The sequence below is a fragment of the Blennius ocellaris genome, assembly GCF_963422515.1.
Source record: "Blennius ocellaris genome assembly, chromosome: 11".
NCBI classification, from domain to species: Eukaryota; Metazoa; Chordata; class Actinopteri; order Blenniiformes; family Blenniidae; genus Blennius; species Blennius ocellaris.
This window is the reverse complement of record NC_137660.1, coordinates 10,161,148-10,173,621: the sequence shown is the minus strand read 5'-3', so window position 1 is coordinate 10,173,621 and position 12,474 is coordinate 10,161,148. Positions and strand designations below refer to the sequence as shown.

The 12,474-nt window shown below is 43.1% G+C and overlaps 2 protein-coding genes across 2 annotated transcripts; one reads left to right on the top strand and one right to left on the bottom strand.

The window, feature by feature from the left end:
• Nucleotides 1–525: 525 nt before the first annotated feature.
• Nucleotides 526–4,720, top strand: ldhbb (lactate dehydrogenase Bb; the record flags this gene model as incomplete). The annotated part of the gene is made up of 8 exons (XM_080504567.1): nt 526–595; nt 871–1,007; nt 1,383–1,506; nt 1,645–1,818; nt 1,907–2,080; nt 2,735–2,852; nt 3,666–3,789; nt 4,553–4,720. The coding sequence occupies 8 exons, from the start codon at nt 526–528 to the stop codon at nt 4,718–4,720; spliced, it is 1,089 nt and encodes a 362-aa protein (XP_080360693.1).
• A 4,563-nt stretch (nt 4,721–9,283) lies between these two features.
• Nucleotides 9,284–11,600, bottom strand: golt1bb (golgi transport 1Bb). Its single transcript, XM_080504294.1, has 5 exons — nt 11,463–11,600; nt 11,051–11,142; nt 10,784–10,962; nt 10,611–10,692; nt 9,284–9,791 (listed from the first exon to the last, which is right to left on the bottom strand). Exons 1-5 carry the CDS (start codon nt 11,485–11,487, stop codon nt 9,753–9,755), a joined length of 417 nt encoding a protein of 138 aa, XP_080360420.1. The 5' UTR covers nt 11,488–11,600; the 3' UTR covers nt 9,284–9,752.
• Between the last annotated feature and the right edge of the window lie 874 nt (nt 11,601–12,474).

Here is a 12,474-nt window from a genome sequence, read left to right as displayed (position 1 = left end):
TGTCGATGCACATGGTATTCTGTGTTTGTCCAATTATTGTTTCGATCTCTGCCTTGTCGTCGTTCAACAACTCCAATAGTGTATTTTGCATCAGATGGTTGTGTATTATGCCGTCATTGGAATAATGTGAGTAACAGTTTGTTAAATGCTCAATGTTGTCGGTCTGGGAATTGTTTGAGATTTGACAATAGAGTTGTTCAGGGGAGCTTGTGTGAGACTAGTCTGTGGTGCAGGTGCAGCAGATGGACGCGGCGTTAAGAGATTACAGTAACTCCTTTAACCATTTGCAGTCAAGACGGTCAACTGTGGCACCGGCTTAACGGCATCTTGTGCTCCATTCGGGGAGGAGGGAGAGGAGCTCTGCTCCTCCGGCAGGTCCCGAGTCACATGCGCCTTCGTACTGCTGCTGCTGCTCCTCATGCAGCAGCTGACCGGGGACCTGCCTCCACCCTCTGGATCGCACAGACTCCGTGAGGTGGCGCACAGCTCTGTGGGCTCACACCTGAGGTCTCCACTGAGCGTGCCATGCTGATTACATGGTGGTATTTCTACCTTGCAGCTCGGAGCTTCGTCGAACAAAGCAAGTATTGCAGCAGTGTGTGTGTGTCATTTCAAGGTGATCTCTGCAGAGATGTAATAAGTGACTGAGCTCAGCTCGTGTATGTTGGCGTATTCTTGTAAAGGCTTTATGTGTAAGAAGCCATGCTTTTTTTTTTATTTGTGCTTCCGACGGTCCGTCTGCGTCCTGCTGCAGTATTTATGAGGTTTGAACACGCAGGGGGTGCAGGACGGCCTTCTTCTGTGGTCGCGATGTGAAACTGTTTGTCTGCGCTAACCCGGGACTCTTTTTCTTCTCTTCCCTCCATTCAGCTCTAAACATGGCTTCAATCCTGCAGAGGCTGATCACTCCCCTGTTCAGCGGGCCCCCTGAGCCCCCCAGGAACAAGGTGACGGTGGTGGGTGTGGGCCAGGTTGGCATGGCCTGTGCCGTCAGCATCCTGCTCAGGGTAAGAGTCGCCACCGCCTCTCCCTCTCCTCAGATTACCCGTCCTGCCTGCCAGTGTCGCAGGACGGGGTAATACCCAGGATCCTCCTAGACTGCACTGATCTCTTGGTGTCTGATCTGGGTGTTATTCCCCCCCGCTGTCCTTGTGGGATTGTGGCTGCCTTCAAAAGAGCTCGATCAGGAATGTCCACTGAGGTATTTCAGCCTCGTGTTGAGTTCATCTCACCGATCGTCTCCAAAATTGCGGAATACTGTTGCATAAATATCATCGCACAGCTACTTGACTTGAATCCTGTCGGCTCGCGGGCTCGTTTGCTCACCGGATGAGGAGTTCACAGGGTGCGTCTGCAGTCCTGACCGTCCCTGATGTGTGCAGGAGCTGGCCGACGAGCTGGCCCTGGTGGACGTGATGGAGGACAAGCTGAAGGGAGAGATGATGGACCTGCAGCACGGCAGCCTCTTCCTCAAAACCCCCAAAATAGTAGCAGACAAAGGCAAGTGTGACCCAGACGGGCGAAGAAAAGTCAAGTTGGTGTTGATCAATACAGTTGTTCTGTTCATCGACTTCACTGGAACGTTACGAATGAAAACAAATCCTCTTGGCCTTTTTTTTTTCCTCCTCCTCCTCTCTCGCTCAGACTACTCGGTTACCGCCAACTCCCGCATCGTAGTGGTGACGGCCGGCGTCCGCCAGCAGGAGGGGGAGAGCCGGCTGAACCTCGTCCAGAGAAACGTCAACATCTTCAAACACATCGTCCCCCAGATCGTCCGATACAGCCCCGACTGCACCATCATTGTTGTTTCCAACCCAGGTGCAGTGATCCGCGCACTCCTCCCGCCCCGTTTCAGGTGTGAACACGCATTCCATCCATATTCGCCTGGACTTTTCTCTCTAAACAGTGGACGTGCTGACCTACGTGACCTGGAAGCTCAGCGGCTTCCCCAAGCACCGCGTCATCGGCAGCGGCACCAACCTGGACTCGGCGCGCTTCCGCTTCCTGATGGCCGAGAAGCTGGGGATCCACCCCAGCAGCTTCAACGGCTGGATCCTGGGAGAGCACGGCGACACGAGCGGTGAGCGCCGCTCCGAATCATGCACGACGGCCACAGTTTGTTTAAAAAGCGCCCGTCGTCAGTAGAAAGAACATTTCACAGTCGCACAAAAAAATGCTGATTTTTATCTCAACCACCCATTGTGAACGATAAATCTTCCTCTTCATTCTACGTTTGGTTGTAATATGAATATTCATCCATATCGGTAAAATATTCAATATGGATGGAATTCATATGATTGTAGTCCTGCTTCTCGATATTCAAAATGTATACGGATTTAAAGAAGGAAAGAGACTCAGGAAGGCATATACTTACTGTAGCCTCAGCCTACATGTGTTGTCGCCATGTGTTTTAACAGGGATTCATGCTGACTTTGCTACCCTCTGTTGTGAACAGACACAATCTTTTATTAAATGCTACAATGTGGCCTTTATCTAGAGTAGAATAGTTAGAAATATTTTGGCAGTTTGGTTGTTACTGGTGATTATGGCCCCTTCATTGACAAAATAACTTCATACCGGCACTCCACATTAAAAAGTGGAAAAAAAGAAGCCTGAATGTACTAAAAACTTTGAAGAAGCATAATCTCAGTCTGGAGTTGACAAATCCTTGAGGAGATGACAGCTTCTTGTGGTATGAGGACTAAAGCTAATAGTGTGTACTTGGTGTGTTCAGTGCCGGTGTGGAGTGGAACAAACGTAGCCGGAGTCAACCTGCAGACTTTAAACCCCGATATCGGCACAGAGAACGACAGCGAGAACTGGAGGGAGACTCACAAGATGGTGGTGGACAGGTAGGTCAGAACGCCTCAACACCTCTGTTTTGCTTATTAGGGATGTAAAAAAATAAATAGCATTATGGTGTTTACCGTTACATTCACATACAAAGTAATGAAATACAGATTTCATGTCATGATTGCATTAAAAATTGTGGTTTTTCTCTACAATTCATTCAATTTACTTTTTTTAAAGTTCAAATTGAACACGAGATATTTGAGGCAACGCTTCAATTATGGCAATGCCTAGTATCACATGATATTAATCATCCTGTTCTCTGAAATGTCACCAGTTTTTTGAACATCAGAGCCTGAAGGCTGCGAGTTTAAGACTTTTTAATCTCCCGTTGGAGGACAATCCTTCCCAACAGGTGTCGCATCTTCCTGTTGGATTAAAAAAAAAAAACTGCAGGTGTTTTCAGCTTGCAGTGAAAGTGGTGCAAATAATCAAATGGTGCTAATAACTTGTGGATATCACAACCCAACTTTTTTTATCTGGATTTTCAGCTTTTTCTAGATAGATATTTTGCTCAGTGTGCTATTGTGCAGAATTCTCTGCACACCTGTTCCAAATAATAGTGGACTGGTCTGCGATTCTTAGAAATCACCTCTGTTGGCTCATGTTGCACTCGGACACAAAGCACAGACTTCACAAACAATTCAGTACCTTGTCTCTGTCTGACACAGTCACTGGTCTCGTCTGTCACACTCGCAAAGCGGCAAATCCCGTCACCGTGTTGCACTGCGACCGTAAAACGCCCAAGTCTTCTCGACGACGCCTCGGTTCAAACATGCTTTTTGGTGTCTGAGTCGTGCTGTCGTGTCCCTCAGCGCCTACGACGTGATCAAACTGAAGGGTTACACCAACTGGGCCATCGGTCTGAGCGTCGCCGACCTGACCGAGAGCATCATGAGGAACATGAACAGGATTCATCCCGTCTCCACCATGGTCAAGGTGAAGGAGGAGCACACGCATGTTGGTTTCGCATTGGCAAAATGTAAAATACTTAAAATGTTCAGTGCATGCATACAATGAGATACAGACACTTTGAACAGAGTACTTTTATTTACAGTAATAACAAAGTGCTGTAGTTTGTTGTTTGGGATTAAATCTTTTGATTATTTAGCATGTTTTTGTTATATACTACATTATTCAAATGCATCACAGTTGACGCTTTGTTTGTTTGATTTGGATTTTATGGCGCATTCTTATTTTAATGTAGGCATAAGTTGTGTACATTAGTTTCAGCTTTGCAGCGTTACAAACGGGCTTTAGATTTTCATTTCAAAACATGTGAGATGAATCCTGAAGTGTTTGTGTTTACTGATGCACAAATACAATCATAGACTTGGTTGTGAAAAAGTCATATTTAACGCGTCATCAAATTCAATAAGAAAATGCAGTTCTTAGTTTAGAAATGTATCATTCAACCTGGATTTTGCTAAAAAGCAGTGCTGAGAAAGAATTAGTCATTTAGTACTTCTTTATAATTAAAAACATTTTTAAATCAAGCAGTTAATTAAAGCCTAATTTTGCATTCATTTTCTCTGTTGGCATTCATCTGCAGTAGTTTATCACTCCGTATCCACCATTGTGTATTTAAGGTCAAATCACAACATTACTCCTCTGAGGCCTGCGTCCCTTCAGATTGTAAATCAATCCCACACGTCCAGAGCGACGTCTGTAGAACCTTCATCTCCGTCTTTCACCCTCCCAGGGGATGTACGGCATCAGCGACGAGGTGTACCTGAGTCTGCCCTGCGTGTTGAACAGTGGCGGCGTGTGCAGCGTGGTCAACATGACCCTGACGGAGGACGAGGTGGCCCAACTGCAGGCCAGCGCCGGGACGCTGTGGGACATCCAGAAGGACCTGCAGGACGTCTGAGCGCCCCACAGGGGGCAGCGTCACTGCTTCTCTCTCTCTCTCTCTCTCTCTCTCTCTCTCATCCACTGTATTCCCACTCTGCAGCCACTAAACATTAACCACTCTCCTTCTGCACCCTCAGTCCACCGCCTTCTCTAGTGCACTGGCGTTTTGGGGACGCCACCCCGTACGGTTTAGCCGTAGGCGTCTGGTTTGTGACCCCAGTAGAGTGAAACAGGCTGCTGATGCTTCAGGCAGGAGTGCAAGGCCTCGCTTGTTGACTGGTGAGGAGACGAATGTATACAATGATCTTTCTGTAGAGAGCCGCTGTGAGAAGCTTCGATGAACGTGATCAGCAGAGATGAGCTGAAGGTTTCAATAAAAACACCACAATGGGGAAAAAAAACAATCAGTCTTGGCTTCTTTTGACAATCTTAAAGTCACTGGCAAAACTGGTTTTCCTCACATCTGTTGTATATTGAGAATCTTTTAAATGTCACCAAGGGCAGTGTGGTGGATAGTCAATTTCAGGACAACTCGTCCACAAAACTGCAACCCTGAACGGATGAGATTTCAGAATAAAAAAAAATTAAAAAAAGGTACATGTAAATACAGTTTTAAGAATGACTTGTATACATATATTGCCATAATGTGTAAAATCAGATCAGTATTGGATAGTATCAGTATAAATTCAGTGATCTTTCAAATCAATGATGCTGAAAAAATTAGTTGTGGGTGACAATGAAATGTTTGTCTTGTGTTTTTGTGTCAAATACCCTTTATAATCCAATCCTTCAAGACAATCATGCTGAAAACATTTGTCATGGACGGGATGTCCGGAACCACAAGGACAAGTTATCCTACAATCGATAAAATCACCCAGAGAGACCATCTTGAGGGCTTTGAGAGGAGTTTGCTTGATTTTCCCAGTGAGTGTAGGTTTGATCACCTGATCACACAGAAAAATGAAGGTCCCCAATATATGTTCTCTCAATGGGATTAGATTAAGCACCGTAGAGAGATCAAGAGTTTTGACCAGGTCTGCGGGACACGTTGTTCTTGTGAGGCTCAACACGTAGACGTGATGAAAGCTACTGTGTGGATTTAATTTTTCACATCAGTCTTAACTGCTCACTTCAGTAGGTGATCGTCTTACAAAACTATAAACGCAATTTACCTTGAATTTTCTGAGTGGGATTAAGATCAGACTGAGCTACAGCTCACCTTTGTTTAACCCAGACGTGACCGTGTGTGTGTGACCCCGCTGAAGACAGTGTGATGATGTTGTTTAGCCTGGTGTTAATCACATCATGGTGTGAAGGGTGTATTTTTGCCCGGAGGCCATTCTGATTTTCTTCAATCAGTCGACAGCTGGTGAAAGGAAATCCCTCCATGTTTCACACTCGAATCTGAAAACTTGTAGAAGGAACAGCCACAAACACACAATTCAGTCATGGACAAAAAAAAAAAATAAGAGTTGAACAACAATGATTTGCAGATGTCACTTTTAATGATTGTAACATTTAATCCTGGGCTCAAATGAGTCTTCAGAAACTGCTTAAACTCTGTTCTTGAGAACTGAGGTATCTGTCTTCAGTGCGTCTGCCTGAAGGGGAGAAGAAATAAAAGTCTCAGAATAAACAAGTCAACAAGCACAAGACGTCAGATTCACACTTCCCGACAAGAGTCACCATGTGAAACATCACGACACGAACATTTGACGACATTTATCATTTTGATCAAAGGTAAACGGGGTTCAGTGAAGAAACACTGAGGTTTTACCTTCTTCTATAGTTTGACGCAGAAGCTCCAGAAGAAGTGAAGAGAGAGACGAGCCCAGTCCATCAACACTCTGATTCAGAGTCACTGCAGAGAAAATGTGCAGGTGAACTCGACTGTACCGTCTCTACCCTGATAATAAATCACATGTAGGCTGTTCCTCCACTCAGTGACTTTAACTTGTGGGAAATGAAGCTGACGGTTGCTTATTTACAACTTCCACAGGAGGAAATCTTTACAAAAAAAATCTAATAAATGAATATCACTGTAATAACATGGTTATACAGCAAGATATTGCATGGAAAAGTACAAATACCTTGCCCATAATTATAAATATGTCAACTATTTTCCAGCTTTCCAGGAAGACAAATATCCCTCTTTACAGAGGATCCTTTAACAATATATTATCTACAAAGTATTACCGTATTTGATTTATAATAGATACGATTTATGAAAAAGTCATCCGCTGAGAGATTTTTCAAAAGGAGCTTAAAACCGAAGAAGAAAGAAAATATGACCTGATCAATGATAAGTACAAACTCTACACAGTGATCTAATACTCTGTGAGACTGAGATAGCCTAAAATAAATAAACTATAAATAGAACACATTTGTAGATTTATGGGCTTTTCTTCAAATCGTGAAACTGAAATCATGTTTATTTGTTGACTCTGCAGCAATAAGTGCATCACAAGCCCCAACGCACCCAGACGTAGAGCGTCCCCTTCCTCCCTGGTGGGGCGAGCCGACACAGAGCGGTGACCCCCTGCAACACATTCAACATGGATTTACATTCATCTGAGGAGAAATCTTCAAATGTTTCACTGCTTCACATTTGCTCTTACGCGCTCCTTTCAGGTACAAGATCGCCTGCGGAGTCCAGTTTCTCCTCTGAAAGAATATGCAGCAAAGTATGGCCCATCACATATTGATTTTTTTTTTTATATATATATATACGCATTGTTAATTTCAACTTTAAAAATATTGTTGTAGCCCACCTGCGGAGCAGCCCAACACTGAGAAACCAGGGACACCATCAGTAATGTGAAGATCACAGACATTGTCAACTCTGCAGTGAAGAGAAATAGAAGCAACTGAATAATACTCCATATTTATAAAGTTATAGCGCTTAAAATAAGTGGAAAAGTACCAGTCATATATCCACCTCTCACCAGACAGTATACACGCCTATAGCATGGTATAACAACTGTAACTCGTCCTGGAAATATATTTGCGAGCTGCAGTAGGAACAAGAGTTTCTCAAAAACACATTTATAATAGAATAAAGTCTGGCTGAATAAGACAATCAGTAACTGAAAATGTCCCCACATTTGGATTATCACAACTTTTAATGAGTCATGTATTAATGTTTCAATAGTATCTGTCCTCCTCAACATTAGAACTTTCCTAAGTCTCTATAAATGTGCTGTACGTCATTTATTACAGGTTTGCGCACTACTTTAAATCCTAAAAAGAGGCTGAAATAGGATTACATTTGTTCATTTATAGTCAAAGTATCATTATTTTTTGTAAACTTTCACATATTAATGTAGAATTTCAAATCAATCTGAAGAATTACAACTCCTACGATGAAGAACAGGCGTCTCTTACCGTGACAGTTACTTGTGCCGTCCTGCTGCAGGCTGGAGAGACGTTAGTTTGTGCTGGTCCGCCTGTTTGACTGCGTCTCACTCATTAAACAAAAAAAAAGAAGAAGACAAGAAATAAATGAAGCAGCTCCTTATGGAGGCTCAGTGACGAGACTGACAGGTAGTTTAATCACCTCACACCTAAACTTTGAGTTGACAGAGTGACAACTGCTGTTGAAGCTGTCACTGCACATTAAATCACACACACACACAAACACACACAGAATTTTTATTATTTTTTATGAATGAAGCTGATGTGATGACAGTGGATATGGATGGATGGATGGAAGCTGCCGCCATCATTCATCCACATTCGTAGCCATTTTTAGCGGGGGTCTGTAGGCAGGGTATACCACGACCATCGAATACCTTCAAATGTTTGTTTTTGAACTGCGGGCAGAAACAATAGTAGTAGTAGTAGTAGTTGTTGTTGTTGTTGTAACAACAGTATTTGGGTAAAACCAAGTGCACACAGGAAGAACATGCAAACTCTGCGCACCACGAGCAAAACAATACACCACTGTACAGTCCTGTATCGTCCACTTCAGTACTTCCTTTGATTTTTTTCCCCCGTAAAATAGAAAGTGTTTGGGTTTGTGTCACTCTGATACAACAAATATGAAAGGTTCTATTTACTAATTAATTGAAAATACCTGTCGACAGCTAATGTCACATCAGTATAGAAGATGCACTGAGGTGTGTAGGATCCTGAAAGATTGAGCACAATAAGTGTTTTTATTTTTATTGTTTGCAAGAGGTCACATCTTTTCTTTATTAAAAACATTATTTTCTCAGGTTTCCCAATTAACAATTTATCGCAATTCATTTTTTTACCTTCGTCTCCTTTTGACACATTTCTGGATCTCCTTGCTCAAATGTAGTTATTTTATTCCATGATGATATTTAGATCATCATGGCTTCGCTAAAAGAGCAGTCCAGCCTAACAAAGGGATATAATTAGTAAAATAAAGTGACTGACTGGGAGAATAAAAGTTTAGAATAAATCTCGTGCCAGTCTGTGACGGTTCTGAACCATTCGCACAGGAAATAGTCGTCTGTGCTCAAAAAAAGAAGAAAACCCTTTAATCAAAGACATTTTATTTGAAGTTTCAACTTAAAGTTACAGTAAAACACCATCCACAACAACATCACAGTCATCTCAGCGTTATTTTCATTTCCAAAGTACAAAACTCCAGTTAGACGTCCTTGAGGAAATTGGAAAAACAAAACAAAAACAAAAACTCAGTGAGGATTCAGGCACACAATCAGGAGAGAAGGACGCTGTCAGAAGCTTGTGGCTCTCCTCTGAATTCACCCAGTGGTCCCACACTATCAGTCCATAAATATCAGGATGGAATGATACAAAAACAGGAGATCTGCTTCCAACCTTTAAAGCACGACTTAGTAAAAAAAAAAAAAAAAGGTTTGCTGGTTACATCCAGTGGCGGTTAGATACAAAACAGTTCTGCTCAGTCGGAGGAATCCCCATCATCCACAGGTTCAGTCAGTTGTGCTAAGAAATGCTTGAATTCACAGTTGCGGAGTGGAAATGACCAGAATATACAGGCATCATAAAGAGCTATGATAAATACTGAGAGTGTCCTTCGTTCCAGCGGCGGCTCCCCGTTATACCATCGTGTTGCTCTCTCCTATTTTGTCCACGAGCTGCAACGGGAACAGGAGGGACATTGTTAATCAGAGGGCGAGATTCTGTGACGCCAGCCAGTCGGGATTCAAGAAGACGACGCGGAAACTTTTTTTTTTTTTTTTGCATCGACGTTCCGCCAGTGCAGCTTTGTGTCGTGATCCTGACGGTGTGAACCCCCACCAGGCCGACCGGCACGACACACACTCTGCCCTCTCTCACGCTACGTTTTATTGTGAAAAAGTTCCTCTTTCAAAGCCTCCCTGGCTTTCTGGGGATAATCACTGGAGAGTACTTTAATAAAATACCACAGCAAGATTATAATGTTGGCTACAAGACTGTTGAGCCATTCTGAACAGTGAGAAGTCTGAACAGTGATACTTTATTTCTGTTTAGAGTCTGAAAAAATCAATTATATATATATATATATACACACACACAATTGTAAAATATATTGAATATTGGAAGAAGGCAGGATTAAGTGAGCTAGACCTCTTCCCACTCCTTGTCAGAAAAATTATATTCCATATATGTGTACTTCTCTGCGTATATGTCTGGATAAATGTGTGCATTGGGGCGAGATTTATTTATTTAAGCAGATTAACGCACAAGAAATATTTCTTGCGTCTTTTTTGTATGTATTTGTAGTTTGTGTATACTTCAGTATGTCTGCAACTAAATTATAATAATCATTTAAAAAAAACAATACTTTGCATTCAGCACTTTGGCTCATTGTAGTTGTTTAAAAATGCTTTATGAATAAAGAAGATTTGAATGGGATGAAAGTATGTAGCTATGTAAGGATTTGTTGTTGTTGTTTTTCAGTTTCCAACACTTACAGCACTAATTCCTGGCAAACTGAGCAAAGATCCAAGTACAGGTACTCGTCTGATGAAGCCCACCGCCACCGGGAAGAACCCCCTGTGGAGAGAGAGGTGGAACCAGGTGAGACGTGAAGCGTCTCCGGGACGGTAAAAAAAAAAGGTGTTTCACTCGTCGCGTTGGCGCCGACCTGAACAGCAGGAAGAAGCCGTAGACCTCGAGAACGACGCCAACGATCGGCCAGCCGATCAGGACCACGAGCACGCCGCCGAGGAAGAAGCTGGTGGCTTTGGCCTTGTGTCTCTGGAAGAAGAACCTGAAGGTGCGCTCCAGGCCGATGACGAAGGACAGGCCCGAGACGAACAGGATCTGCGGACGGAGCAAGTGTCACTCTTCTGTTGGAGATCATTAAAGTATCATTGGCTGGCAATGCATTGTTGTATTTGCTGCAACTCACGTTTCCTATGGCGAGGAGGACTTTGTCGAAGAACAGCATCATCCCGAAGAAGAGGAAGAAGACACCAAACCCTGTCAGGCCCATGCCAATCTCTAAAGGAGAGGAAGGACGTTTTGTTATTATTGACATTGTTTACATTGTACATTCACCACAACAGTCACTTCAAAGACTCAGATCACTGGAGGAACATTAACATTGAAGGCGAATTGCAGTAATACTACAGGCTCTTTTTTTGGATCATGTTTGTGCACGTTTGGCTTCTTCCTTCACATTTCATCCACAAATACTCCGCGGTGACGTCACGACGGCTCGCGAGCCAATCGGATTTGAGCTCGCGAGCCTTAGAGAGCGTGAAGCTCCAAACCGGGTTTCACACAGAAAACCGCACAGAGACCCGGAACACGACTCTTACTCTGCGAGTCCGTGAGGGAGATCATCGTGGCCGCGGCAGGACGGTGTGTGAAGCGACGGGAACACGCGGCGACCTCCCGGGCCTTTGGGAAACTGTTGATAGAAGCGGAGCTTCGGCGGCGGAGGAGGCAAAGCTAGCGGTTCCTATCGTACGTCGCCACCACGTCACCAGGAGCCACGTATTGACGGCCCGCCCCCCTCCGCCAAAGATCGTCTAAACAGATGGAGGCATCATGTGTCGCCAGTGTTTAAATACATTGAAAAGTCTTACCAGCAGCTTTTAAGAGATTTTAAGATCCTAAGATTTGCAACAATAATGTGATTCGTTAGTTTTTTTTTTTTAATCTGTTGTTATTTACTTGTTTTCATGAAATAAATCTAATAAACATGGGTTTTTATAATGCGACAGATTCATGACACATCAAATGTTGGAAGTTGTGACAAGTTTTTGACACAACCCAAAGGTAATTTTGGCTCAATGTTCCACAATTTCGGCTCAGTAAGTCATATTTGTCACTGTCTTTAAAACTGTTTTGCGACGCGAGACCAACATCTGACAAAATAGTTTTGCAGAACGTGTTACACTTATTGTTCCCTCTGTAACAATGACTTTCCCTTTAGTCAATTACACCACTAAAGTGTTTCCTATCAAAATCAAACCATCTATTATCTGTACCACTTCTCCCATGTCTGGGTTGTGAAGAACCAGAGTTAATTCCAGCAGACTGTGAGTGAATGTCACTGGTCTATTAGGGGCCAAACAGAGAAACAGACACGTGTAGTTAAATTCACTGTTTTGTTCCTTTGCATTCATCAGTGGAAGCTGTGACACTTGTGCATTGACAATACAAGCATTTGTACTTTTGTTTATCCTTGGGGTTTGTTTTTTTTTTCATTTCACTTTTGATATTTTAACTTTCTATTTTATTTATTCTGTGTGTTCTATTCTGTTTAGAGCAATGCTGCAAAGATTTTCCCTCTGGGATTAAAAATGTATTTCTATTCTATTCTAT

Excerpts from the sequence above, each read along its gene's own strand:
- golt1bb (XM_080504294.1), bottom strand. The coding sequence starts at position 11,487 with ATGATCTCCCTCACGGACTCGCAGA. Across the intron at positions 10,963-11,050 it reads TCCTCCTCGCCATAGGAAAC|ATCCTGTTCGTCTCGGGCCT; the intron begins GTGAGTTGCAGC and ends CTCCGTCCGCAG. Across the intron at positions 9,792-10,610 it reads GTTTGCCAGGAATTAGTGCT|CTCGTGGACAAAATAGGAGA; the intron begins GTAAGTGTTGGA and ends TTCCCGTTGCAG.